Source organism: Microtus oregoni, unplaced genomic scaffold (assembly GCF_018167655.1).
Source record: "Microtus oregoni isolate MIOR12 unplaced genomic scaffold, Mior012 000086F_ref0000336, whole genome shotgun sequence".
NCBI lineage: Eukaryota > Metazoa > Chordata > Mammalia > Rodentia > Cricetidae > Microtus > Microtus oregoni.
This window is the reverse complement of record NW_024544552.1, coordinates 3412443-3440010: the sequence shown is the minus strand read 5'-3', so window position 1 is coordinate 3440010 and position 27568 is coordinate 3412443. Positions and strand designations below refer to the sequence as shown.

At 44.3% G+C, this 27568-nt stretch overlaps 1 protein-coding gene across 2 annotated transcripts; it reads left to right on the top strand.

Moving 5' to 3' along the window:
- Nucleotides 1–2543: 2543 nt before the first annotated feature.
- Cd244 (CD244 molecule) lies at nt 2544–26195 on the top strand. 2 transcript variants are annotated; one of them, XM_041643534.1, is made up of 9 exons: nt 2544–2767; nt 14413–14727; nt 14816–15091; nt 18358–18462; nt 18935–19086; nt 21066–21131; nt 23130–23192; nt 24437–24493; nt 25580–26195. In XM_041643534.1, exons 1-9 carry the CDS (start codon nt 2707–2709, stop codon nt 25658–25660), a joined length of 1176 nt encoding a protein of 391 aa, XP_041499468.1. In that variant the 5' UTR covers nt 2544–2706; the 3' UTR covers nt 25661–26195. The 2 variants fall into 2 exon arrangements, with proteins under 2 accessions (XP_041499468.1, XP_041499469.1); XM_041643535.1 differs by lacking the exon at nt 18358–18462.
- The last annotated feature ends 1373 nt before the right edge of the window (nt 26196–27568 follow it).

Below are 27568 nucleotides of genomic sequence, written 5' to 3'. Positions count from 1 at the left end.
TGTGTGCATGATGAACCTGTATGTGTGTGACCAAAGACAAAGAGTCTAGGCACACGGCTCACAACCTTTCCTGGGGGCAATACTACATATATTGACACACACTTTCTAGAGGTAATTTCTTGTTTAAAAAAAAATAATTTCTATCATTTATTTATTTTATGTTGCTTAATGACTTTAAAAATCAGTGACTTTATATTATGAAAAGACGTTTGGTTTAAATTAACATCATTTTGGGGACAAATTTGAACATATGTACAATGTACTGTAACCATGTATGGAGAAGTAAGCTCTGTCTGCTTAACTGTCTGCGGGCCAGACTCTGTTCATGGTCCCTTGGGGCCTCCCCTGGATCTTGTTCCTTTTTATCTTTGTTTCATTTTTGCCTGTATTTTTGTTTTAGCTATGAACCAGCTGAAAGAGGCTTTTAATGAACTCATTGAGTTTTTCTCCCAAATTAGCAAACCTCAAGGTAGTCTTGGCCCTCCCCAGTCTGCAAAGTGTCTTGGAAGTGGGATTTATGAGGAAGACCCAACTCACTGCAAAGTAGTGAAAGCATAATTTGGGAAAAGGAAGGTGAAAGTATAGAGCTGGAGGAGTCTTTGACCTCGTCTTGGCTGCTGCTTTTCAAAACCCTTGTTTGAGCCTCTGTCCTAGACTTCCAGAGATCTGAGGAAGCCTCTGAGTTTACAGGAATTTTGTAGGGTCTTCAATCTTTATAGTAAAATGTCTAAACCACACAGAAGCTCCCCATCCCAGAAAGTGGCAAAGTAAGGTAAAACTAACTGTCATGATGGGGAGATACCGTGATGGAATAGCTCACCTCTGTACCTCACTGGGAACGGAAGTGCCTTCTTTAGGGAGCATATTCATGCCTTCAGCACCAAAGGCTTTTTTGGGATATGCAGATTGCTAACACTTTTGTCCTTTCATGGTAGAAAGAATGGAAAATGAGCAGTATTCTTGAAGCCTGTGGGGTCCCCTATCCTACTTTTAAAATAAGAACATTACTCCATACAGGAGAGCTCTGCTCTCAAAACTTGATAACTCACCCAACACTCCACTTACTAATACCAACATACTGCTGACTAGATTTCAAGATATGAGTTAGAAGGATGGGACAAAAACATTCAGATTTACTTATTATTAACTTAAAAGATTAACATACAAAGTTGTGGGTTTATTATGGCATTTAAAAATTTATTTATTTTAATTATTTTAAGTATATGAGTACTCTATCTGCAGAGGAGGGCATCAGATCCCACTAGAGATGGTTGTGAGTCACCATGTGGATGTTTGGAATTGAACTTAGGACCTTTGGAAGAGCTGCCAGTGCTCTTAACCACTGAACAATCGTTCCAGCTCCCTTATTATGCACTTTTATACATGTGTGCACCAGAGTTTTATATACACACTCTCAGGGATAACTATTAATTTGATTCTAAAAACTATCTTGGAGGACAGTCAAGTATTGCTGATCTTTAAGAAAAAAAAATCCACGTATTTATTTACTTGTGTGTGCATGTGTGTGCTCATTTACATTTTGGGTCCTTGTGGAGGTCAGGGGTGGAGTTGATTCTCTTTTCATCATGTGGATCCTAGGGATCATGCTCAGGTCATCAGGCTTAAGGACAAGTATCTTAACCGACGGAGCCATCTCTCCCGCCCAAGTACTGTTGATCTTAGGACTCAGAGAGTAATATCACACAGGTTCTTAAGTTGATTTGGAGTTCAAGGCCAGGTGTTTGACTCCAAATTTTTTGTCTTGTCCAGAGCATCTGTACTGCCTCCACTGGCAGGCAAGAGTCTCAATGTCATCTTGCTCAGTTTTGGTCAGTCTAGTGATAGACCTTAGGATAAAGAGGATGGATTTGGAGGGAAACCACAAGTATTTGTTGCTAAGGGGAAAAGCGGAAGAAAGAGGCATGGACTCTAGGTATGTCCTTGAAGTAAAGTGTGCTTAGGAAGGTGGGGTACCATTATCCCCATCCTTCCATGGAGTTCAAAGGGATCGTCTGCCTGCTTTCTACAGGATGGAATCCAGCTGAGGATGGGTGGCCAACACCAATGGGCTCACATCCTCTCTTGGGGAAGGTTAAAGGAGGGTCACAATTTGCACATGCTGAACATTTGGTATCATAGATGTCCTAGGCTGATTAGATATTTCCCAGCAAACTCTAAACTTTATGTCTCTTCCTAAATCACCCCATGCATTCCTCTCCTTCAACCACTTACTCAGGGGTCTTCTTCTCAGATCACCCTACTTACAAATCCCTTCCCACTTCTGCTTCCCCAATGTGTGTTGGTTTGGGGCAGTCTGGGATAATGGCTGTTTGTTTCTCTCCACACTGCAAGCAGGGTTGAGGAGAAAGCACACAGGCCTGAGGCAGACCAAGGGCTACGTCTTTCTCTGCAGCTGGTTTGTGAGTCACTGCACACTCTGAGCACCCGCCCACTGGAGGCAGCTTAGCTTGTGGGAACGGTTAGACCCAGTCTAGGGACTGGGGCTTTCTCGGTGGCCTTGTCAGCTCACAGCAGAAGTGAACAGCCTTGAGTTGAGGAAATTGTGGCTGGACAGGCGCAGGGGTAGTTCTGCTCCATGCTCATGTCCTCCTGACTGAGCTGCTGAGCCCATTAAAACTGAGCACCCGAAGAGGAGAGGCCTCCTCTGGCCCCCACTGGCCTGCTCTGTTCTGTGGGGCTGTGGGGATGCTGCGGCAAGCCGCCCTACTGGCACTCTTCCTGCTCCTCAGGGGTCACCAGGGTCACGGTAAGGATTCCTGGTTGGTGTGGGGTGGGGCTGGCATGGACTCATGGGTGCGTGCATGTGTCTGGGAGATCAGAACGCGCAGTTTCTGGTTAGGCCATCTACATAGTCACCTGGAATTCAGGGAGCAAGAGGAGAGACTGGAGGAAGTGGTCCAGGTCCTGTAGGCCATTGTGAAGCACACGGATTTTAGTCCGTGTGAAATGTGGAAAGCCGGAGTGATGTGTACATTCAGGCTTCACGTCCAGTTTTCTCTGTCTGGGAGCAGCTTCATCGCCAGCCGTGGGATTTCTATTTTATCCTGTTTGTCCAAACACCACCTTGCCTTCCCCACTGTGAGCGCCAGCAATTCCTGATCTTTCTCTCTACATGATATTCTCAAATGTCCTATCTCCATTTTACCTACCACAGTGCTTACGTTATTCTCTGTCGCACAGTGTCTACTTCAGCCCCACTAGAATGTAAGGTCCTAGAGACCAAGGCTTTTAATCTTTTTTTTTTTTTATATTTCCTTGCTGCTCACACCCTCCTCTCTGTTCCCATCTGCCCCCCCCCCGAATATGTTTTCAGCAGCTCTGTATTAAGCCAGATGATAGACATTGAGGATCATGTTGCATAAACCCTTGGCACATATGTGTAGGGGGCTACATGCTGTCAGCACAGTGCCACAACATGCCTGACAGAGCAGACGTTCAAAATGTTTGTTGAGTGAATAAGCACATATTTTTCTGGAATCATGGAGATGGAATACGATGATAACTTGAGTCAGACACATAAACACAGGGAGGGTACACCTGGGCCCCACAGTTCATCTGGGGCCCTGAGTTCAGATTTTTGGCTGTCTGTTCTGAAGAAAAGGATGGGGCGGGAATTGTGAGTCCCTTGGATGCTCTGGGTCTGCGTGAGGATGGAGATAAAGGAAGAAAGGCTGAGACGGTGTCTCCCAGGATGGATTGTGTTGGACCTTGCATTCCTTGGGGGACTGGCACTAGTTGTCACTGCTCTGGAAGGGACCTCAGGGAGGCTCTATCAGGTCAGAGTCTTTTTAACTCAACTTTTACGCATCACCTCTCCTCTCAAACAAGGCATGAGTGGGGGAGGAGCTAGGTGTGGGAGAGATTTTGGCTCAGGGACCCAAAGGAGCTCTAGTTCTGTAGGAATCACTCCAGAGGCAGCCAGATGATGTATTTACCAACAAATGCTTATTAAACTGTGATGTATGTACAGAAACGTGTATGTCAGCCAGTTACTTTGGGGACAACTTTGGAACAATCATATTCACCCCCAATCACTACCTACTCTCTTTTCCAGAAATATAAATAATATTCTAACTTCAAATCTCACAAGTTAGTTTTGCCTGGATGTAAGTAGAATTCCATGGTATGGGGGTTCCTGGCTTCTTAACATTTTTATGAGGTTTGACTACGTTATTACCTGCAGCTTATCCCTTTCAAGTCTGTGTGATATTTCGTCTCATGTTTGCACCCTAATTTGTTCATTCTGTTATGGGTGGACATTTGGAGTTTTAAAACGGCATTATAAAAACGCTGTGAGCCTTTCCAAACATGCAACAGCACATTTTCAGGGTCAGATCACGGAGGTCAAGGGTATGGACTCATAGCAAGGGTGCTGCTGAGCTGTTTCCAGCAGGGCTTGAGCCAGGCAGTACAAGATGTTTCAAGTCCCTTCAGGGAGGGCAATTGGCTTTTTTTTTTCGTTCAGGTCCTGTAAACAGGAAATGAAATTGCAATGATGTGGAGCCCACAGAGCGAAAGGCCAAAGCCCAGGGGCCTGTGTCTTTGTCATTTCTTTGACATTTGACATGAAATCTCTGTAGGAAGCCACTCTTGGGAGCTAAACAAAAGGCATTCGTGAATTAATTAAACAGATTCATCATGGCTTTTCTATGTGCTGGGAATTAAGCAAAATTTTGCAAGGAATCAGTTGAAGCTGTGCTTTTATTTGTTATTGTTTGTTTGTTTGATTGGTTTTTTGAGACAGGGTTTCTCTGTAACTTTGGAGCCTGTCCTGGATCTAGCTCTTGTAGACTAGACTGGCCTCAACTCACAGAGATCCACCTGCCTCTGCCTCCCAAGTGCTGGGATTAAAGGCCAGTGCCACCACTGCCTAGTGGTTTTTTGTTTTTTGTTTTTTGATAGAATTTCATGTATCCCAGGTTGGCCTGGAACACAGACGTCGGCCATGGGAGGCAAGGACCCTACTAATTAAATTACACCCCCACCCTCAGATGCTGATCTTATCTTTGAGCAGTTTTACCCTTGAGCTTCTCTCAGACAGGAAAATAGCTGTGCACAATTCTAACTAGAAGGGAAGGCAGAAGATGCCCTGGTGCTAAGAGTCAAGGGTCATTTGAAAGACTCTGGAAAGACGATGGGTTCTTCCAGGTGGGGGTTACTCAGAAAACTGGAACCTTGGCCCTGGAAATAGTCTAAATAAAAGAAAACACAGAGTTTGAATGAGAAGCCTAGGGCAGTAGCTCTGTTGGAGAAACAGAGATACTTACGTGAACTGGGAATAGGAGAGGGACACGAGCTAGGTCTGTTTTGACAGAAAGGGGAGAATCAGCTTGCTTGAGGAGAGGCTGTGGTCAGTCCCTATAAAGCTAAGTGGAGAGAGAGGAAGAAGGAAGTAGGCTGGGGCCTCTGCAAGGAACTCACTATTTTGTCTTGGCTGCTGCTGGCCCTGCCAAAAACTCTCTGTCTCTGTTCACTCTCCAGCATTTGACCTCATCCGCTGTCTCTGCCCCAAGCCTGGTAACACAAGCCCCCGCAAAGAAAGACCTCCCCGCCTCCCTCCCACGCCCGCCCCGCCTCCTTCCCCCCTCCGGAGCTCAGGCTTCCCGTCTTCCCGTGAACTGTAAGTCTAGGTTGGAGAAAGCTGAGCTGACTGATCCCTGGGAAGTGTCAGCGTGGGTGACTCCCCTGTTGCATCAGAGCCCTTGGCCATTCTTTCTGCTTGCTGCTCACTTCCCCAAACAGCGGTAGAGGTCATTAAATTTCCCGTCCTTCTTCTATAGATTTAATATTTTACCTCATCCGTTCTTAACCACCGGAAAAGAGCCCCCGAGGCTGTAAGCAGCAGCAACAGCAGGGGCTGTGGAGTTCCTGACCACCGGAACTGACTGCGGCCACTCCCTTCTGAACTGACAATCGCTGTACTCTTCATCTCACTCTGAGCATATAAGAACTTGTGAAATTACGCTTTCTTTCTCTCATCTTTTTATATTAGCATTTCCTTTTCCCTCCCGTGTACTGTACACCTCCCCGGGATGGGGACTAAGGTCTTCTTTCTCTCACAGTTCTTGTCTTTCCACTAAATTTACTCGTGTGTCTCAGCTGTTCGGCCCCTCCAGGAAGTGCACACCAACTCAATTGCCTTTCTCCTCTCACTGACCATGGAGACCTGTTGGGATATATTGTTGATTGGTAGAGGTCGCAGTCTGCCATAAACCTAGCAACTTTTTCTCTAGACTCTGGCAATATGGGGCCCCCTTCCTCCCCAGCAAGACTTCTTGCTCTCCTCCTGCCCTTATCTGGAGAATGTCCGTGGGCCTGGAGGACTGACCTTATCTGAAAGCTGTTTCAAAACTAGGTGCTGCCTTTAAAACCGGACGCCTGACTTATCTTTAACCCTGACAGATATCCCTGCTGGAAGGCTCCCTTGCTGCACGTATTAGGAGCCTTTTGATAGGCATGCACCTTTTAGGCAAATTAGGGGATGCCTCCGCAGCTGTCCCCAGCCTTTTTATTCCCTTTCCTGCTGAAATAAAGTGGAGTTGTAGCATTTAGTCCAAGTAGGCCTCTCTGGAAAGCTATTTGCCCCGACTCACAAGCCCTGGGATCCTGCTCCCTTCCCCCTCACGAAGATCCCCAAGATCTTCTCAAGGAAGAAGAGGAGCAAACTGCAAGCGACCTGCAGAAGAAAATTCTCCAAAGAACAGATGTAGACTCATGGCCTCTGAGCTCAGCTGAGCCCTTAAAATCCTAGGAGTTCCTTTGCCCCTTTGAAAAACATTTTAATTTATTCTTTGAGACTTTCGTGCAATATATTTGGATCATTTTCTTTCTTTTCTCCCAACTCCTCCCAGGTTCACCCCTCATCTGCCTACTTACCCACTCAACTTTATGTTTTTCTCTCGAATATAAACTCATACACACACATGAGTATTGGTCAACTACTCGAGTATGGGTCCTACCCTGGAGTGTGGTAGATATATCCAGTGTTACATCATTGAAGAAAACCGATTTTCTGTTTCCCTCTCCTGGAAGCTATCGATTACACACACACACACACACACACACACACACACACACACACACACCTTGAACTTCTGATTCCTATAACGTCACCTCTTAAGTACTGGAATTATTAATATGTGCCATCATGGCCAGGTTATGCGGTGCTGGGAGTCCAACCCAGGGCTTCGTGGCAAATACTCTACTAACTGAGCTACATCCTCAGCTTCTGGTTCCTCTTTAAAAAATCTTTTAACATTACATTTTATTGTGTGTGTGTTCTTGAGACATGGTGCTTAGGTGGAGATCAGAGGACATCTTTTGAGAGTTGATTCTTTCCTTCCACCCTGTGGTCCAGGAGATTGAACTCAGATCATGAACCTTGGCAGCATATACCTACCTTTGTCCACTGAATCATCTTGCTAGCCCCCTTATCACCTTTTTTATTTATGGACAAAACCATATTAGGTATATAAATACATTCAGCATTACAAAAAAAAATAAAGAATAGTGGCATAATTAAGTGATTGCCCTCAGTACAGGGTAGCGTTAATAACGACTATAACTCTCACGTTTTGTTTTTAGGAACTAACAGAATACTCTGTTTTCTGTACGCTCCACACTTAATTGTGTGATAGTGGAGAACAGAGTGGGTCTCTGCTCTGACCTGCCGCTGATTACACAGTAGCTTACTTATTATTATCTATTATATTGTATGCTTTTAGATTAAGCAACTTTTGATATCTGTACTACCTCTCACAGTTTTATGAAACACCTAAAAATTAAACGTCTGTCTGCCACTCTACTTTCTAAACCGTTAAAGAAAGCTTTGCTACAATCCTTATTAGACCAGAGCGCTGGCAGGCAGCTCAGCTCATGGTGCTGCTTTGCCTGTAAAATCTTCCTCACTCATTTCTCCACCCACTAGGCTGACACCAAGGTTTTCTTCTAATGGCAGCTCCCAGCCATTTCTAATACCCTGGTGCAGAGGAAGGCACACTCTTCTTACGCCAACATTGTATCTTTATGTCCTGACCGGTACTGGCTGAAGCCAGTGTAGAGGTTGTACCTCGCGCTGGCAGCCGAACTTGGTAGGATGGGAGTCACCAGGTGGCCCTGGCTTTTAAAGGCATGAAGGGGTCATGTAGAGCAGCTGAGGCTTGAGACTGTGTTCCAGGGCTGGAATCCCTGCTATTGGTGAAAGTGTAGCCCAGTTGCAGCAAGGGAACCCAGGAGTTTTGGAGAGGGCAGTGCCATAGGCTGACCACCGAGAACAGCAGCCGCAGTGGAGTGGAACCAGCTGGAGTCTAGAAGACCAGCCGTGTGTGCTGCGGAGGGCAGAGCTGGAGAAGTGACCCAAGTCCCTTGGAGGAGCTCAGAAGTTCGTGAGTGAATCCCAGATAATTGGACACTGAGTTATTTACACGGTTGGAGTTTGGTTCTGTTTTGTTCAAATTGCGACTGTGCCCTGGTTCTTCACTCTTGATGAACACATTTGCCTTAATTTTATTTTTTTTTTCAGTAGTTTATAGCTGAAAGGCTGAACTTTTAAAAGAGATTTTTTTTTAGAGAGATTGGATATTTCAAAGAGTCTGAACTTTTAACGTATTTGACTTTGTAAGGACCGTGGGACTCTTAAAAGAGTTATGTCTATACTGTGATGCTAACATGCCGTCTTGGGGATAAATGCGATAGGAAAGATTCTCACTGAAAAGTGGTGTGCCGTGTATCAAGCTGACAGGAGGTCCGTTGTCATGGACACTTTTATGTCAACTTGACATAAGCTAGAGTCATCAGAGAGAATGGAGCCTCACTTGAGGAAGTGCCCCCATAAGATGGGGAAGATGGGGTTATCGGCAAACCGTAGGGCATTTTCTTAATTAGTGGTCATGTAGTGGGCTCTACCCATTGTGGGTGGTGCCATCCCTGGGCTGGTCGTCCATGGTTCTATAAGAAAGCAGACTGAGCAAGCCATCTGGAGCAAGTCAAGCACCTCTCTGTGGCCCCTGAATTAGCTGCTGCCTCCAGGTCCCTGTCCTGCTTGAGTTCCTGCCCTCATTGCTTTTGATGATGAACTGTTGTCTGGAGTTTATCTTTCACTTCTCAGTCCGGCCCTTAGGGAGGTCTTCCCCCACCAGGAATCTAGAGGTCCCCACATGCCTCTAGGCACTCTGGTGCCACCTTTTAAATTAAAACCTTTTCTCCCATAACCCTTAGGCCTCTCTGAGAAATCTTTTCAAATTTTCTGCTTGTTTACACCACAACAGGAATGTGAGCTGTGTGAGAAAAGAACTTTGACTTTCTTGCTCACTGTACACTCGAATGCTCAGAATAGTGTTTCTCCAAGACAGTTTTCCCCAGGGCGCATTTGGCAACATTTGAAGTTGTTTTTTGCTTGTCATGGCTGAAGCTAGGGTACCACTGGTATCTAGTGGGCAGAGGCCAGGGATGCTGCTAAAAGATGCACAGCACAAAGTTCCCTCCCAACACCCAAGAAGGAATTCTTGGGCACTGAATACTAAGCTAAGGGCTAAAGTTAAGAAATCCAGTTTTGGAGCAACGCTGAGCACATAAAAGAAATCTGGTGCCCTCTTCTGGCCTCCATGGGTAACTGCATAATAATTTTTCTTTCTAATTCTGTGGAGAATGTCATTGATAGTTTGATAGAGCTCACATTAATTATTTTTAGGAAGTAGTGCTATTTAACAATAATGATTCTATCTTTATTTTCTTTTGACCTTTTCAACTTCTTCTATTATGTTTTCATAAATTTCATTAAGAAGATCCTTTAGTTATACTTATTCATAGGATAATTTTGGTAGCCACTTAAAGACTGTTTTATGATAGAAGTGTGACTTACTGTCTTTTTGATTCAATTTTCATGGAAAATTTTATCTTACTCCTTCATTTCTAGTTTATTCATTTCCTTAGAGATAAGGTAAGTTTCCTTCTTTTGCTTTTCCTTCCTTCCTTCCTTCCTTCCTCCCCCCTCCGTCCCTCCATCCCTCCCTCCCTCCTCCCTTCCTCTCTCCTTCCCTCCCTCCCTCCCTCCCTCCCTCTCCTTCTTTCTTTCTTTCTTTCTTTCTTTCTTTCTTTCAGAAAAGGTCTCATGTGTCTGTCTTAGGCTAGCTTCAAACTCCTTACATAATTAATGGCAATCTTGAACTCCTGATCCTCCAGCCACTACCCCCAGAATTCTGGGATGCACAGTTTATGCAGTGCTGGGGTGTAGGGAGCGAGTGAGGTCCTGTGTGAATGTGTGTTTGACATGAGCTGGCCATGTCAAGAACCAAGGCCTTGGACCCATGAGAATTTGGTAAAAGCCTCTCTCCTGGTCAGGTTGTGTTGGTGAAGGCAGTCTGTGACAACCTAGGTTGATGGTAACCTGGGTCATGCTTGAGTTTCACAACCTCAAGGACCTACATTCTCAGGGATGAACAAGGACTGTGCTACAGCTGGGAATAATGCCAGAGTCCAGTTCCAGTGAGGTTCAGGTCCCAAAGAGGAGGTGTGGAGTCAGCAAGGGGAAGGAGCTAACAGGATCTAGGGGTGAATCAGGATGGCTGCCCATTTATTGAAAAAAGGTTACAACTTTATACTCTATAAGCACACAAAGGATTGCATGAGGGAAAGGGGGCATGCGAGCTTTGCTGTGGCTTGTGATCAGGACGAGCATTGCTGTGGCTTGTGATCAGGACGAGCTTTGCTGTGGCTTGTGATCAGGAGTTGAGGAAGTCAGCACCGAATCATGTGTTCTCAGAAGGGCCACAAGTTCTTCTTGCCAGAGATAAGAATATCTTCTCTTTAAGCAAGCAGGAACTTTCTTTTCTTTTCTTTTTTTCTTTTTTTTTTTTGCCATAGCTCAGTTTCTTTTTTATTTTGTTTTATTTTGAGACAAGATCTTCCTATGTAGCCCAGACTAGCTCCAAACTCAAGACCCTTGTATCTCCATCTCTTTGTAGACTTTCAGCACAACACCTAGATTTTTCTTTTTTTTTGTTTTTTTTAAAATTTATTTATTTATTAAGGATTTCTGCCTCCTCCCCGCAACCGCCTCCCATTTCCCTCCCCCTCCCCCGATCAAGTCCCCCTCCCTCATCCGCTCAAAGAGCAATCAGGGTTCCCCCGACCTGTGGGAAGCCCAAGGACCGCCCACCTCCATCCAGGTCTAGTAAGATGAGCATCCAAACTGCCCAGGCTACCCCAAAGCCAGCACGTGCAGTAGGATCAAAAACCCACTGCCATTGTTCCTGAGTTCTCAGTAGTCCCCACTGTCCGCTATGCTCAGCTAGTCCGGATTCGTCCCATGCTTTCTCAGACCCAGGCCAGCTGGCCCTGGTGAGTTCCCGACAGAACATCCCCATTGTCTCAGTGTGTGGGTGCACCCCTCGCGGTCCTGAGTTCCTTGCTCGTGCTCCCTCTCCTTCCGCTCCTGACCTGGACCCTGAGATTTCTGTCTGGTGCTCCAATGTGGGTCTCCATCTCTGTCTCCTTTCATCGAAGCAGGAACTTTCAAGACCCCAAGAGAATGGGGCTTTTGTCTAAATGCCTGACCTTGGGAAAAGGACTTTTCTCGGGGAATCAGAAGTTCCATTATAGAATACTGCAGTATTTTGTGTGGTTTAGTTTTTCCAAATAGCTAAAGCTTAAAGTGATCAAAACAAAACTAGACAAACATTACTGTGAACCTGAGTAGACCTTAGGGATTTATAAATCTTGGTTATCAAATATACCTTATTTATCAAGCATATGTTACTGTCCTAAATTTTCTGGCAGCTTGGTGTTAAGTTGTATAGAAGTAGGCAGAGTTATCACATTCTATGGTTCCATGGTGATGGAGATTTTTTCCAAAGAATTATTTTATTTAGAGAGACTGCCATTTTATGCATCTTTAGCCTTCAAAACCCACACAAAATTTCCCAAAGGAAAAAGCATAATAGTGAGAATCATTGAAAATGAAAGTAAAGGGTATTAGAGAATTGTGATCCCCAAAGTCAAAATGCTGGAACGTTGTCAAGCGCCAGTGGTCACCATACAGTCCACACCAGGTGGTATCTGCTGAAACACTCGTCTGGTCCATTGGTGCCTAGGTCTTTCTGATGTAGGGCTTGTGTGTGTGTGTACTTTGTCCAGCTTGTTCAGTTTCTACTAAGTTCTGGTTACTCTGTGAAGGTCTGTCAGTGATCTCTAAGACAAGCCTATCCCATCTCCCAGCAATTGGTGTCTTATTTCCTGCCCAGCTACCTGATGTTGCAAGAGGAGAGGTGGAACATTCAGCCTCTTAGCCTAAGGTGGTTCTGGTAACTCAGTCTATGGATATTATCTCGGTAGGGGTTGTGAGGATCCTGTAGCAAGGAAGTTTTACTGTGTCATGTCCGGTACAAGGTTTCAAGCCTAAAGACTGAACTTAACCATTCACATTCCCAAGTTTGAGACACCGCTCTTTACACTGGACTGGTTGGAGTTGGGGTGCTTCCATCATTTTCTGGATGAAGGTTCTATGATGACAATTAAGGTAGTTATCAATATGATTACAGAGGAAGGCCAGTTCAGGCACCCTGTCCACTATTGCTTAGGGTCTTAGCTGGGGTCATTGTGTGATTCCTGGGAATTTCCCTGGTTCCAGGTTTCTTGCTAGTCCCATAGGGGCTCCCTCAATCAAGATATCACTTTACTTGCTTTCCCATTCTGTCCATCCCCCAAGTTCTCCTCCCCTTTCCCTTTCTGCCCTCCCTTCTCCCCCTACCCCTAGGCTCCCACTTTTCTCAGGAGATCTTGTCTATTTCCCCTTCCCAAGGGAATACATGTATGTTTCTCTCAGGGTTCTCCTTGTTACCTAACTTCTCTGGAGTCATGGACTATAGGCTGGTTATCCTTTGTATTATATCTAATATCTACTTATGAATGAGCACATACCGTGTTCATCTTTCTGGGTCTGGGTTACCTCACCCAGGATGTTTTTTCTAGTTCCATCCATTTATTTGAAAGTTTCAATGTCATTGTTTTTTATTGTTGAGTAGTACTCCATTGTGTAACTGTACCACATTTTTTTTTATCCATTCTTTGGTTGAGGGGCATCTAGGTTGGTTCCAGGTTCTGGCTATTACAAATAATGCTGCTATGGACATAGCTGAGCAAATGTCTTTGAAGTATGATTGAGCATCCTTTGGGTATATGCCGAAGAGTGGCATTGCTGGATCCTGAGCTAGGTTGCCTCCCAATTTTCTGAGAAACCGCCATACTGATTTCCAGAGTGGTTATATAAGTTTGCATTCCCACCAGCAATGGAGGAGTGTTCCCCTTACTCCGCATCTTCTCTAAAATAAACTATCATTGGTGTTTTTGATCTCAGCCATTCTGACTAGTGTAAGATAGTATATCAGAGCCATTCTGATTTGCATTTCCCTGATGGCTAAGGATGTTGAGCAGTTCCTTAAGTGTCTTTTGTCTGTTTGAGATTCTTCTCTTGAGAATTCTCTGTGTAGCTCTGTACCCAATTTTTTAATTGGATTATTTGATATTTTGTCTGGTTTCTTGAATTCCTTATATATTTTGGAGATTAGACCTCTGTTCGATGTGATTGAAACAGCTTACCTGGGCTAATGGGAGCTCACTGACTCTGGACTGACAGCATAGGGAACAAGCCTAGAAGCAAACTAGACCCTCTGAATGTGGGTGACAGTTGTATCGCTGGGTCAGTCTGTGGAGCCACTGACAGTGGGATCAGGATTTATCCCTGTTGGCTTGAATTGGCTTTCTGGAGCTCATTCTCTGTGGAGGGATACCTTGCTCAGCCTAGATAGATATACTGGGGAGGGTCTTGGTCTTGCCTCAAAGCAATGTGCTAGGCTTTGTTGACTCCCCATGGGAAACCTTACCCTCTCTGAGGAGTGGATGAGGGATGGGGTGAGGGAGGAGGTGGGAACTGGGATTGGTATGTAAAATGAGAAAAGTCCGTCTTTTAAAAAATAAATTAATTAATTTTAAAAAAGAGTGCATACTGCTCTTCTAGAGGACCCAAATTCAGTGCTTAGCATTCATATAGGACAACTCATAGCTGTCTATAAATACCAGTTCTAGGGGACCCGAGGCCCTCTTCTGGCCTCCTGAGTACTGCCCCCACAGGCACAAACCCATATACAGACACACATGCATATATCATATTTTTTAAAAATAAAAGTGAATCTTCAAAAAATATTTTAGCTGCTTTTGATGGTCTGTGAGTTTTTCCCAACTAGAGGGCAGAGATTGGGGACAAGTAGAAACAGTTGGGGCTCTAGGCTCCTCACATTTCCTCCCAGATCCTTAGCTTAAGGAAATTATAGACAACTGCCCACACTGCTCCGGTCTCATACTCTTTCAGTCACCTTCAGACCATGTTCTTTTTCTTAGGCTGCTCAGATTCTACTGAAGACGTGGCTGCTGTCTCAGGAAAGCCTCTCTGGCTGCGGCCTTCCAACATACAGACCAAAAATGTTTCCACCATTCAGTGGAAGATGACACTGCAGAACCCAGCTGAAAAAATAGAGATTCTGAAACATAACGAAAAACAAACTACTAGTTTCAAAAGTAAATATGATTTTAACTCCTCCAATTTTGCTCTTGGCATCAAGTCAGCTAAGCTGGAAGACAGTGGTTTTTATGAGCTGGAGATCACCAACTGGAGTGGAAGAATTTGCACTAAGAAATTCTGGATTCTTATACTTGGTGAGTTTTTGGCACTGCTCACTCTGCCCCTCTGATTCTTGTAGTACTTGTATTTCCAGAACCCTCTGACCAGAATCTCTGCTTCCAGATCGTGTTGAGAACCCTGACTTGCAGGGAGAGTGGAAGACCCAGGCTGATGGGATGTGTCAACTGTCTCTGTACTGCTCTGTGTCCAAGGATGACAATGTGAGCTTTGCTTTGTACAGAGGAAGCAAACTGATCTCAACACTAAGGAACTTTACCTACCTGGAGAACCAGACTGACGCCAGCATCCTGCACACATATACTTGCAATGTTAGCAACAAAGCCAGCTGGGCAAGCAACACACAGAACTTCACCCAGGGCTGTCAGAGTGTCCCTCCAAGTAAGTGGGGGCACTTTGGCTCACTGCAGGGATTCCACATCCAGACTCACAAGAGACCTGGGTATCAGGTCACATGGCCTTCTGACCAAGTGCCTTGGTTCCTTCCTTAGAAGGCACCTGGCCTCTCAAAGGCACAGGCCTGTCTTAGCCTGGGAAGATTTGTATCTTTCTCTTCTAGTGGAAATAGTACCATAGTTTTCCCACCTAAAGTGGAATATGTAGTTGTTTAGTGTCTTTTGAGATTCCCTGAATATTAGTTCCCTAATTTGAGAGATTAGAGAACCAATTTCTCCAAAGTGATGTCTTAGCTCAAGCTGGAGAGTTTTCTGAGAGGTAATAGCACTGTACCACAGTAACCTTGTCAGTGGGGGCAGCAGAAATGTCAAGTACCTAGAAGAGTTCTGCATTTATTGCTTATCCTTAATTACCGGAGTTAAGATTATATCATGTTTTATTAGATAAAGGCTTAGTGTGCTGTCAGCATGGGCAATTTTAAGAAAAACAGTCCAGTTCAAACCCAACTCAACCAACTCAACCCAACCCAACCATATACAACCCACCAACCCTACACAACCCACTCAATAAAACCCACACAACCCTATATAACCCACCTAACCCAACCCAACCCAACCCTACACAACCCACCCAACCCAACCCAACTCTATACAACCCACCAACCCTACACAGCCCACCCAATAAAACCCACACAACCCTACACAGCCCACCCAATAAAACCCACACAACCCTACACAGCCCACCTAACCCAACCCAACCCAACCCAACCCAACCCTATACAACCCATCCAACCAAACCTAACCCACCCAACACAATCTGCATGACCTTATGCAACCCACCAACCCACCCAACCCTATACAACTTACACAACCCATCCAATCCTACACAACCCACTTAACCCAACCCAACCCTCCACAGCCCACCCAATCAATTTGATCCTACAAATCCACTCAACATAACACTAACCTACACAGCTCACCCAATCTACCCAACCCTACATAGCCCACTAAACCCAACGCACCCAATGCAACCCACCTAACGCACCCAACCCAGCCTACCCAACTCACCAAACCCCACCCAAATCACCAAATCTAATTGAACCCAACTCATTGCAACAAACCCAACCCATCCCAGATAATCCAACCCTTCATAACCCACCCAAAATGCCTATCCCATCCCACACCTCCCCAATCCATCCAACCCAACCAACCAACTTAATCCTACACAACCCCCACCACTCTGACCTGACCCAACCAATCCAGCCCAACCCTCAGAGTCTCTATTCTTAAATTTGCAGCAGAAAATATGTGCAGCGCCTTACTCTGGGTTCAGGTTCCCACAGTGCTAAGTTTAAGTTCATGGAGTGCATTTTCTTATCTTGGGGTCAGGAACATCTCTTCCTTTTCAGAGGAGGAAAACACTGAAAGAGCAGAAGGAATAGGTCCTCAGAACCTTTTCCTGGAACACTGCTTGCGTTCCCACAGGCCTGGGCCTGAAGTATTCTACATTTGAGCCTGGATTCTGGATGGAGATCTACTGCCATCCACTTTAGGCACAAGGACCACTGATTGGCATTGCTGTGGAGCTGTCAAGGAAATACAGCCCCACTATGACAGTGTCCTGTATCAGTGTTCTCAATCCAGTGGCCTGTGCCTTTGAAGACCCTTCAGTGGAGATGCCAAATCCTTAGCAAGCAACCTTAGAAAAAAAACGCCCAAATTTTAGCCTCCAGAAACACACTTCTGAGGGAATAGGGAGTCACTGCAGTAGGAATCCCGAGCTAGGAAGCCCTCTGTGAAACTACAGATCTGAACTGTACTAACTCAAAGCATAGATACTGAAGGAGGAAATGAAAATCATAAACTAACGTATGGAATCTCTCTACCAATAAGTTTGTGTGAATTCAAGGCCAGCCTGATATACAAGAGCTAGTTCCAGGATGGGCTCCAAAACTGCAGAGAAATCCTGTCTTGAAAAACAAAAACAAAACAAAACATAAAGCTACAAGGAAGAGAAAGCAACTCAATCCTCTGCTGGGCCCTTCAAGGAGATGACTCTGGTTGCTTACAACTGCCCATTTGGCTCTCTTTTCATGTCAACAGGAGCCTGCCTCTGCTGAGAGGGTTATAGGAGATGACCCTGACAGACAACTGCTCCTTCAACCCTCTGCCTTCTATCAGGAAAAGCACAATTCTGCCAGGTAGCCAAGGTGACTGTGGTTAACAGTTGCCCTGGAAAAGCAGCTCTGGCCATTGTTGAGATTTTTTTTATTGTGAATGTCCTCAAGCAACCAAACTTGCAGTTTCATGTCTCTGCAAAACATGTGTAACTGCTCAAAGTTTCTGGAACTCTAAAAGAACTTTTCAGATGAAAGCCCTTGTAAAAATACAATGTTTTAGTTAGAACCTATGCAAAATGTAAAAAATCTCTGTTCATAGACAGTTCCCCTTTGTACATTAGCCAGAACTGGCCCCACCCTATTTTTTAAGAATTTTTCCTTAAAAAAAGCAGAAAAAAAAGAAACTTACAGCCAAATGGGGCAACAAAACTAAATTATTCATGGGCAGAAGAACAGCAGGAATGAGGTAAAGTGTAGTAACAGGGACACTAGTTCGGGGGTCTATACCATCACTGTTCCATCATGGTTTACTGGGATCTGTTTCCTTCTATTTTTCAGTTGGGTAAATGGGAATGATAATAAGAGGTGCCTTACAGGACTGCTGCTAAGATCAAGAGAGATGTCTATGAAAAGCTCGTTAGTGGACACCTGTAACATGAAATTCTTTCCCATTCTCTTCTTGTTGGTTGGATTACATAACAGTCCATGTATAATACAAATGATAAATGTAGAAGGTCAAAATATTAAGAGCAGTGAGGGCGGAAGAACCAGGAGGGAGAAATGAAAGGTTTGTAGTAGTAGGTGTGTGGTGAGTATTTGCTGTGTTGAAAAGATTAGATAGATGTAACCATTGCTATGCAAGATGTTTATGGGTACCAGATGATGTAATTAGCCCCTAGAAGGAGAAAACATTATCTCCTTCTTTCAGGTAAGAAAATTACCTCAGTGAGGTAAGTAGGTAGTGCAAGTCATCTGGACCAGTCTGTCACCCAACTGAGGAGAGACAACAGGGTGATGAACTCATAGGATGCGAGGAGACTGGTCCCATGAGAGAGGACAGCTTGGGGATAGTTCTTGAAGCTGACATATGGGGAAGTGAGGGCTCAGTCCTCCTACCTTCTGTGTCCCTCAGAATTCAGATTTCTGCCCCTTGTGGTGATCATCGTTATTCTAGTCCTACTATTTCTCGGTGCCGTCACTTGCTTCTGCATAGGGAATAAGAAGAGGAAGCAGTCACGTGAGTAGAAGACCCCAGAAGGGGCGCTGGGTCTTGAAGCATCAGGACCAGTGGGTAGACCCTGTGTCCATGGGCTATACTCTATACACGGCTTCTCTTTTCCTGGGAGAGGTGTTGGGGTTTGTGTGAATATGGGTGGGAGAGGACAACCAATGTCTGCAATCTCCTGTCCACACTAGCTGTGCTGGCTTCAGAATGTTTACAGCTTGGTCCCCAATGTACTGGTTTTTCTAAGGTGCCTGGTTTGGTTGGTGACTTCCCAGCTTGGTGGAGGATGTTTGGCAAGGGAGGGGTCATTGCTCTACTGTGCTCTTTAGGTATCCTAGCAAGAGCATTAACCTGCCTGATTTCCAGAGCCATTCTTAAGATCTTTACCATCCGTGGTAGAGGGGTGACTTGTGAAGTAGAAGCCTGGTAAGGAAACTTTCATAATGTTTCTGAAGTTCTGATCTTTATTTTCCTCCTTACACAGAGTCTGATCCTACGGAATTTTTAACAATATATGAAGATGTCAAGAACCCACAAGTCAGGAGGAATCAAGGACATTCTGGGGACTCAGAATCTCTTTCAGTTGTCCAGGAAAATGGAAGGGAACAAAGAGAAGCGAACGGGTGTCTTTTTGAGGTGATCTTCAGCCCTCTTCCATTTTTTTTTTCTCTACCAGTTTCCTGGCTCTGACCAAAGAGATAAAGGGGAAAAGAAATGGTGCAGAGAAAATGAAAACAGGGCAAAAGGGGCATCACAGGCTGTACTATACCTGCTAAGAAGGGGCATCATAGGCTGTACTGTACCTGCTAAGAAGGGGCACAAATCAGCAGAAATCCATAGCAGAGGGCAGAATGTGGCTAATACTGCCTTTCCAGACCACATTCTGGCATCATTCTCATTTTGACTCAGTCTTACCAGCTGAATGCCAGGGTGAGTGTGACCTTCATATTTCTATTGCCTGACCATATTTCTGAGATTGGAAGATAAGAGCTCTCTTGTGGTTCTCTTAATCCCTGCCCAGACTGGTGAGCATGAGCAGCCAGACTGAGAGTTTTGCAGATTCCTCAGTGGTCTGTGTTCAAAGACAGTTGGGTAGAAGCCCAAGCATGGCTAAAGTAGCAGAGAAGGCAATCAGTTCGGTACAGAGTAGGCAAACCCAAAGGCTCGCCTATGAAGACCCCTCTCTTCCAAGCTCTCTTCAGGACCTAGATCTTCTAGTCAGCTAGGAGAAGAAACCTTCAGAGGGCCTGCAGGTGCTCTCAGTACTGTTTGCAGGATATGGAGACAGGCTTAGGGGAAAGGTGCAGAACAGCCAGCTAGTGCTGGTGGGAAGGGTGGTAGGAGAAGAGAGGAAGGGCTTTCTTCCCATCCTCATGTCTTTTGCTAAGCAGAGAGAGACACATGGGTTCGTCTCTTATGTCACAGAACAGCTTTTCTCAAGTCTGTGTCTTAGCTTGCTGAGAGAAGCTCCCTTTGCCTTTGTCTTTGTCCTAGCAGTGAACTGGACTGTGGGAACTAAAAAGAAGATGGATTTTTCCCACTGCTATTAGTTCTTATGGCACATGTATCTACCTGTAGCCACCTGATGCCCAAATGCTTATAAAATTATCCTCCCCATCACCCCGAATGAAGATGACATTAGACTAGGTAAAATAAGGGGACCACAGGAAGAAATAATATTTAGAACAAAAGGGGCCTTTTGGGGACTCAGGCTGTTGAGCACTTTTTGACTTGAGGTTCCTCCCTGCCTGACCTCAGCCTGGCCTGGTGTCTTTTCACTACTTAGGGTTTTGCCTTGAAAGCCTCCATCCCAAGTTTCATGTGGCCTCCCTTTGGGTCACAGATTCAACCTTTTAGGAGAAAATTCACATGGGTCTGGACAGAAGAGAAAAGCAACAAACTCCTGTTGACTTTCTAACTGTCAAGAATGGCTGATGTTTCTCTGTGTCTCAACCTCCTGCTTCTGGAGAGCTCACCTACTGAACTCTCATAGTCTTCCTGACCCCATGAGAACCCCACTTGGCACTGTGTTCTTAGAGTCATGTAAGATGGAATACTCCCATCTCTAATTGCCTGTAGGGCAGGCATGAGGGAAGGGAAAGAAGGAAGGAGTGTGTGCTCTCTGGTCTTGTCGAGACAAGGCTTTCACTCAGCATTATAACATCTGTGGGGTTGGATCGAGGCCCAGGGTAAGCCAACCATGAAGCCTGGATCTGGAGAGGAGCCTTATGACTGCCACATCTTTAAAATGTTTGGACCCTCTGAATTTCAGTGTCTTGAAGAGGAAAGGTTCAGGTCACAGATCTGCAGAGAGCTCTTCCCACTGTCAGTGGTTGTGTTGGTATAAAAGCCAGCAAAGGCAAGAAGGGAGTTTACATTATTAAAGGGAAGAAAGAGACAGGAAACCTGCTGGGTTGTTGACTCCTGGGTGGTTTCTTGCTGCTTGTCCACAGCAAATCACTCTTCTTCACCTCTCTCCTCATCCTGGGATGTTTGATGATGAGTCTTTTCCAGTTTTGCACCTCCCTGCTCTTGGAGACCCCTTATTTGTGATGGCCACTGCTCAACCCCAGCCTAGATAGACTATTATATAATCCTTTCACTATTCTATGCAGGAGCAGACACTGGAGCAGAAACCTCCTGGAGAAGGAGGTACCATCTACTCTATGATTCAATACAAGGTACCTTCTAACCTTTCTAATCCATCCTATTCCAGTATATGGAACTTCCCAAGCCTTACTTAAAACATACCATTGAAGGAGAAGGGGACATTGGTGTTTCTTGGGGGGCAGAAGACAGCCACCAGTGCTCTCACAAATTGTTTGAAATGATCAGCATCCTCAGAGTATCTTGACAGTGATTTTCACTTGTTCACATATAGCAGAAATATAGACAAGGCTGTCTGTGGGAGAATGCACTTTGTTACAGGATCCAGCTTATGTTTTTCCTCTGATACCAAGAACTGGAGTTCTTGTACTGATTATCCTAATGGTACCATTAATCATTATCTCCCTTAAGGAAAGAACAGATGTGTATTGATCTCAAAAAATCTTATTTAGACTTAACAACAATGGACATTTTCTTAATAAATCTCTTTTGGCAGTGTTATGAAGTTTACAAATGAGGAATCTAAGACTCGGGTTAAATAATGTGTACAAGGCCCCATAGATTAGTTGTAAGAAAGTTGAGCCAAACAGTTTCCCGATTTCCATCCTACTTCTTCCTGCCATGCCTGTAACTCCAGACAATATAGATGTTCATGCATGAATTACTAAGACATTTTCTTTTTTTTCTTTTTTTTAATGGTTTCTTCATTTATTCTTTTAGATATAATTGTAATCTTTTTACTGTCAAATTTATGCACAGTAAAAAATACTAATACTGTACAACTCTGGGTGTTAATACATATATGGATTTATGTAACTACCAGGAGAAAAACAATTTTTATTGCCCTTTAAAATTCCTTTGTGCCGTCCTTATGCAGTCAGGCCTCTACACATCCCCAATCTTTGTTTTTTATTTATTTATTTATTTATTTATTTATTTATTTTTAAATTTATTTATTTATTAAGGATTTCTGCCTCGTCCCCACAACCGCTTCCCATTTCCCTCCCCCTCCCCCGATCAAGTCCCCCTCCCTCATCTGCTCAAAGAGCAATCAGGGTTCCCTGACCTGTGGGAAGCCCAAGGACTGCCCACCTCTATCCAGGTCTCGTAAGGTGAGCATTCAAACTGCTTAGGCTCCCACAAAGCCAGTACGTGCAGTAGGATCAAAAACCCACTGCAATTGTTCTTGAATTCTCAGTATTCCTCATTGTCCGCTATGTTCAGCTAGTCCGGATTTATCCCATGCTTTTTCAGACCTAGGCCAGCTGGCCTTGGTGAGATCCCAATAGAACATCCCCATTGTCTTAGTGTGTGGGAAGACATTTTCTATTATTGGCAAATAATATGACTTCATTGATAACCAGGGTCAGGTGTTCTCTTCCAAGGGAAAGTACTTGGTGATGAATAGTAGTGAAGTTTCTGATGAAAGCCTTCTCTTCCTATTATCTCCCTTTCTCCTCTCCTCTCCCCTTCACTTTCTGAGGACCAAGTCTGGGAACAGCAACACCCTCAGCTTGTTGACAAAGTTGTATCACAAAGAAATTCATCCCAAGAGTGAATGATACCTGCCAGCTCACTGGTTTTAGCCACACTGGGCTTGAGAGAGAACAGCTTGAACAAACTCAAGGAAGAACTCCTCTTAAACAGGGTGCTGAGTGAAAAATGAGATTCCTCTCCTGGATTATCTTACTAGGAGGTCGACTTCTTCTTCTTCTTCTTCTTCTTCTTCTTCTTCTTCTTCTTCTTCTTCTTCTTCTTCTTCCTCCTCCTCCTCCTCCTTATTTGTCCTCTTCCCTTTCTTCTTCTCAATCTGTGACCTTGGTTATGGCAGAAGGAACAGTCCTATTTTTTTAAAATTTAACATAAGAGTTAGGAAACAAAGAATATAGATAAAATAAGTGCACAGCAAATGGTGATTGTTACTAAGAGTAAGAGTGGAACTAATGTCAGGCCTTACCCCTCAGCTGCTCCAGACTTCTCATTGATTAACCAAGCTTACATTTAGGCAGAGTTGAGGTAAAGGGTTATGCTCGATCTTTATTTATGAAATACTTTTTATTTTTTCTCATTAGCCTTCTGATTCCACATCACACGAAAAATGCACACTTTATTCAGCAATCCAGCCTTCCAGGAAGGTGAGGAGCCTATTCCTTTGGAGGGTTTTATTGAACAAATGTGTCTTGCACGTGTGTACTATACTGTGTTTGCAGAGCATACACAGAACCAGTGAGCTGTGTTCTGTACAACTAAGTAGCTTCTGTTAAATGATCATATCTAAATGTTTAGAGATTAACAAGGAGAAATGCTTTTCAGTTCATCCTATGGAAAAAAAGGACAGTTCTGAGATGCAGAGAACAGTGAATTGTAGGGTTTTCTTAGACTTTTTATGGCAGGTAAAGGGCAGGGACAGAAGTCAAGATGGAAGACATGTCTGGAAACACAAATCAGTGTGTTTTGGGGCTCACACTTATCCATTTGACAGGCGTGGAAGGGAGCAGGAAGAGTGGTGCTCTCATGGATGGAATCACAGAGTAGAGCTACAAGCTATGACTCAGCAGAATGGGCAACTGGAATTCCACAAAACTGGGAATCTGTGCAGGTCAGGGACTGTGGTTTGAAAGTGTTTAGGACAAGTTTGCAAATTTCATTCATTTTCTTCTAAACCAATCAGTCATCCAATCTGCTTGGATTCCACTGTGAGACATTTAATTTTTAATTACATGCTGCGATATATGCACATATAAATGCTCATAGGCACTGTGGCATGGATGGTATTATATTCTAAAAATTTGGGGCTGATGAGATTGACCAAGTACATAGGAGCACCTGCTGTGCAGGCCCAATGGCCTGAGTGTGAGCTCCAGAACCATGGTGGAAAGAGAGAATTGATTCCTGAGAAGGTGTCCTCTGACCTCCTCATGCACACTGCCTGCCGCACGCATGCCCAATCATAGACCATACACACAATAATAAAAAATTTTATGTACAACTGAAAGCATAGCTAATGATTCATAAACCCACTGTGTTCATGATATGTGCTAAGGTTAGCACACATGTATTTGCTAGAGTTGTTTACATTATAGGAGGGTGTATTGAAATGATATTTACATTAGGATTGCCTAATGGATGTGTGTTTGTATTTGTGAACACCAGGATTGTGTGATTGTGGATTTGGGAGCTGTGTAGGTACAGAAACTAAATTCTGACTTATTTCAGGAGGACACATCATAGGCCAGAATGCGTTGTGTTTCTCTGGGTACCATTAGGCATCACTTGTTGACTCCTGGCTGAAGGGCTTTCTCTTTGGGATCTTGCATGTGAGACAGGAGCAAGACATCTCTCATCTTAAACTTAAACCTTCTTACCCCTTAATTTCTAGTCTGGATCCAAGAAGAGGAACCAGAACTGTCCCTCAAGTTACACTGTGTATGATGAGGTAAGATTCTGGAACTCTCCTTCACAGTGGGTTTAGTGACTGTGTACTCCCAAGACCCAGTCAAGAGGATATATTTATAACAAGGTCATCCATACAGCCCCAGGGTTGCTGAAATTTTAGGGACCCCAGAAGACCAAATATCTAGCTCAAAGTCTTATTATGTGTTCAAGTCTGGGAGGCTTGAGGTCTAACTTAGGACTGTCCCCAAGCTAGTTCCCTAGCTATATGTTAATGTTAATAGATGCATGTGGGACATACAAAGGAGGGTTGAAAAGGGGAAAATAAATGACCCCAAATCATTTCCTAAAATTAGGAAATTATTGGGGACTACTTCAGAATGTGGGTGATCTCAGACTTCTGCGGAGGACATTGCTCAAAAGCGACAATGAGTCTGGTAGCTAACTGATGCCCATTAGGGCTACATGGAAGGAGGGAAGAGAGACATAACGTTATTAAGGTTTTTTATAAGTTAAAAGGCAATTTGCCTGTGCCTGCACACAAAGTACCTCATTTAATCTTCACAAAATGCTATAATGTAGGCATAGTATAACCATGGACTTCAATTTGCTCTATTCAGTGCGTGGGATAACCCAGGGCCTTGGATGTACTGTACCACTGAGTTATAGCCCCACCTCCATGCTTGCAGTTTATATCCAGAAAAAAACATGGCATAGAGAACACCCTAAGTATTAGCCTCAGAACCAAAACACCCAGGTCTAATAGAAATGTCGTTAGTCACAAGGGAGAGGCTATGTGGTTGCTTGTGAGGATTCTTAGCTCTACAGTGGTAACCTAGCCTTAAAGCCAACTTGACAGTTCAGAGTTGCAGAGGAGACTGTATGGGCCAAGGCAAGCTGGTGGCCACAAAGAAGCATGGAGTAGCTAAAAGAAAAACCAGCATTGAGCATAAGGATGGATTCAAGTCCTGCCTTCACTCACACTAATCACTGGCCTCGAGGAATGTGTTAAGCCACTCTGATCTTTTCTTTTCTTTAGTCTAGTTTGGGGATAGTAGTTCATGCCCTACAAGATTATTTTAAGGGTAGTCCAGGGTGAAGGTTTAAAGTGTCTCCCTTTCTCCTACAGGTTGGAAGTCAATGCCTCAAACCCCGCAACCCTGCCAGACTGAGCCGCAGAGAACTAGAGAACTTTGATGTTTATTCCTAGTTGTTGCAAGTGTCCTCATCCTGTGTTACACATCAGCATTGACTTTGGAAGGGAGCACAGCAGAAGATGATGATGTCGTATGAGTCTATGGAACAGTTCCTGGGCTGAAAGAATATAGACGTTTATTCATGGTTTATATTTTATCTTCTTCTTTTTTAAAAAAATTTAGACAAGATTTGACATGGCCCAGAATAACCTGAATTTGCTAAGGAGCCAAGGATAATCTTAAACTTTTGACCTCCTTGCCTACACTTCCCAAATTCTTGGATCACAGAGGCATGTACTACTATATAAGGCTTGGAAACAATTTTTAACTGCTACTGTAAGATTAAGGTGGTTAAAAAATCTCTCAAGCTTACAGACCAGACAAGAATGGGTAGAGAGATTGTGTTGGTCATACTCTGAGAGGTTGTAATCCATACAGTGTTGTAGAAATGTGGGGTAGATGCCTATGTGTTTATTTTGGATCACCTTCTTATTTAGCTTCTCTAGAACCTTCATCAGGCGATGAAAGGAGACAAAGACAGAGACCCACATTGGAGCATCGGGCAGAAATCTCAAGGTCCAAATCAGGAGCAGAAGGAGAGGGAGCACGAGCAAGGAACTCAGGACTGCGAGGGGTGCACCCACACACTGAGACAATGGGGATGTTCTATCGGGAACTCACCAAGACCAGCTGGCCTGGGTCTGAAAAAGCATGGGATAAATCCTGACTAGCTGAACATAGTGGACAATGAGGAATACTGAGAACTCAAGAACAATCGCAGTGGGTTTTTGATCCTACTGCACGTACTGGCTTTGTGGGAGCCTAGGCAGTTTGGATGCTCACCTTACTAGACCTGGATAGAGGTGGGAGGTCCTTGGGCTTACCACAGGTCAGGGAACCCTGATTGCTCTTCGAGCAGATGAGGGAGGGGGACTTGATCGGGAGAGGGGGAGGGAAAAGGGAGGCGGTGGCGGGGAGGAGGCAGAAATCCTTAATAAATAAATAAATTAAAAAAAAAGAAAAACAATCCAAAACTCTAAAAAAAAAAAAAAAGAAATGTGGGGTAGAGGGAGATTCCCTTCTTGTGGTTCTCTAACTTATTATCCCCTACCCTGATACCATTAATATGGAATGCCTGCATTCTAGACCCTTCCTCTGCCCACAATGTGAAGAAGCCCAGCTACTCATTGAGGCTGTGCTATCTGGCTGTGAGCTAGCTATCGCTTCTCCCAGGGAAGCTGGAGTCTTGACTTTATTCAAATTTGGGGAACCCCTGATCATCCCACATCTTTACTTCACAAGAGATAGTGGGAAGAACTGAGAGTAGATGGTGCAATTCCAGCAGGTTTCTGGACAGGAGAATCACCCAGAGCATATGCCATCCTGATAATAGGTGGGTAAGGTCAGTGATGCTCACAGTGTGATGGTTTGTTTACAGTCCTATCATTAGAAATTCAGAGTCCTGAAGAGTGTTCCCTGTGATAGATTTGGAGGGAGGGCTCTGACCATAGTTTATCCAAGTTCAGAGTCCTGAGAAATGCTCCCAATGATATACCACAAAAGGAGGGCTCAAATAATTGATTGCTGAAGATGTGGCAGTTGGGTACCACATGCCATGCTATTCAGCGTCAGGCTAGCTCCTTCAACAATGCTGGGAGAACAGGCCTGAAGGACTGAATGAGCTCAAGAAAGCAGAAGTATGAACTAAGAGAGGACTTAGTCAGATCTCCAACAAGGGGCTCAACTCAGTGTTTAGTTATTTTTCTCTTTCCTCTGCTGGAACTAAAGGCACACGCCACCATGCCTGGGTCAGAGTCTTGTTCTTCAAGAGTCTCACTGTGCACTTATCATGGGAGCTTGACATAAAAATTTGATCTTACACAGAGGCAATGTCAATCCTTTGACTGAATTAAACTGATGAA

Excerpts from the sequence above, each read along its gene's own strand:
- Cd244 (XM_041643534.1), top strand. The coding sequence starts at position 2,707 with ATGCTGCGGCAAGCCGCCCTACTGGCACTCTTCCTGCTCCTCAGGGGT. Across the intron at positions 23,193-24,436 it reads CAATCCAGCCTTCCAGGAAG|TCTGGATCCAAGAAGAGGAA; the intron begins GTGAGGAGCCTA and ends CTTAATTTCTAG. Across the intron at positions 24,494-25,579 it reads GTTACACTGTGTATGATGAG|GTTGGAAGTCAATGCCTCAA; the intron begins GTAAGATTCTGG and ends TTTCTCCTACAG.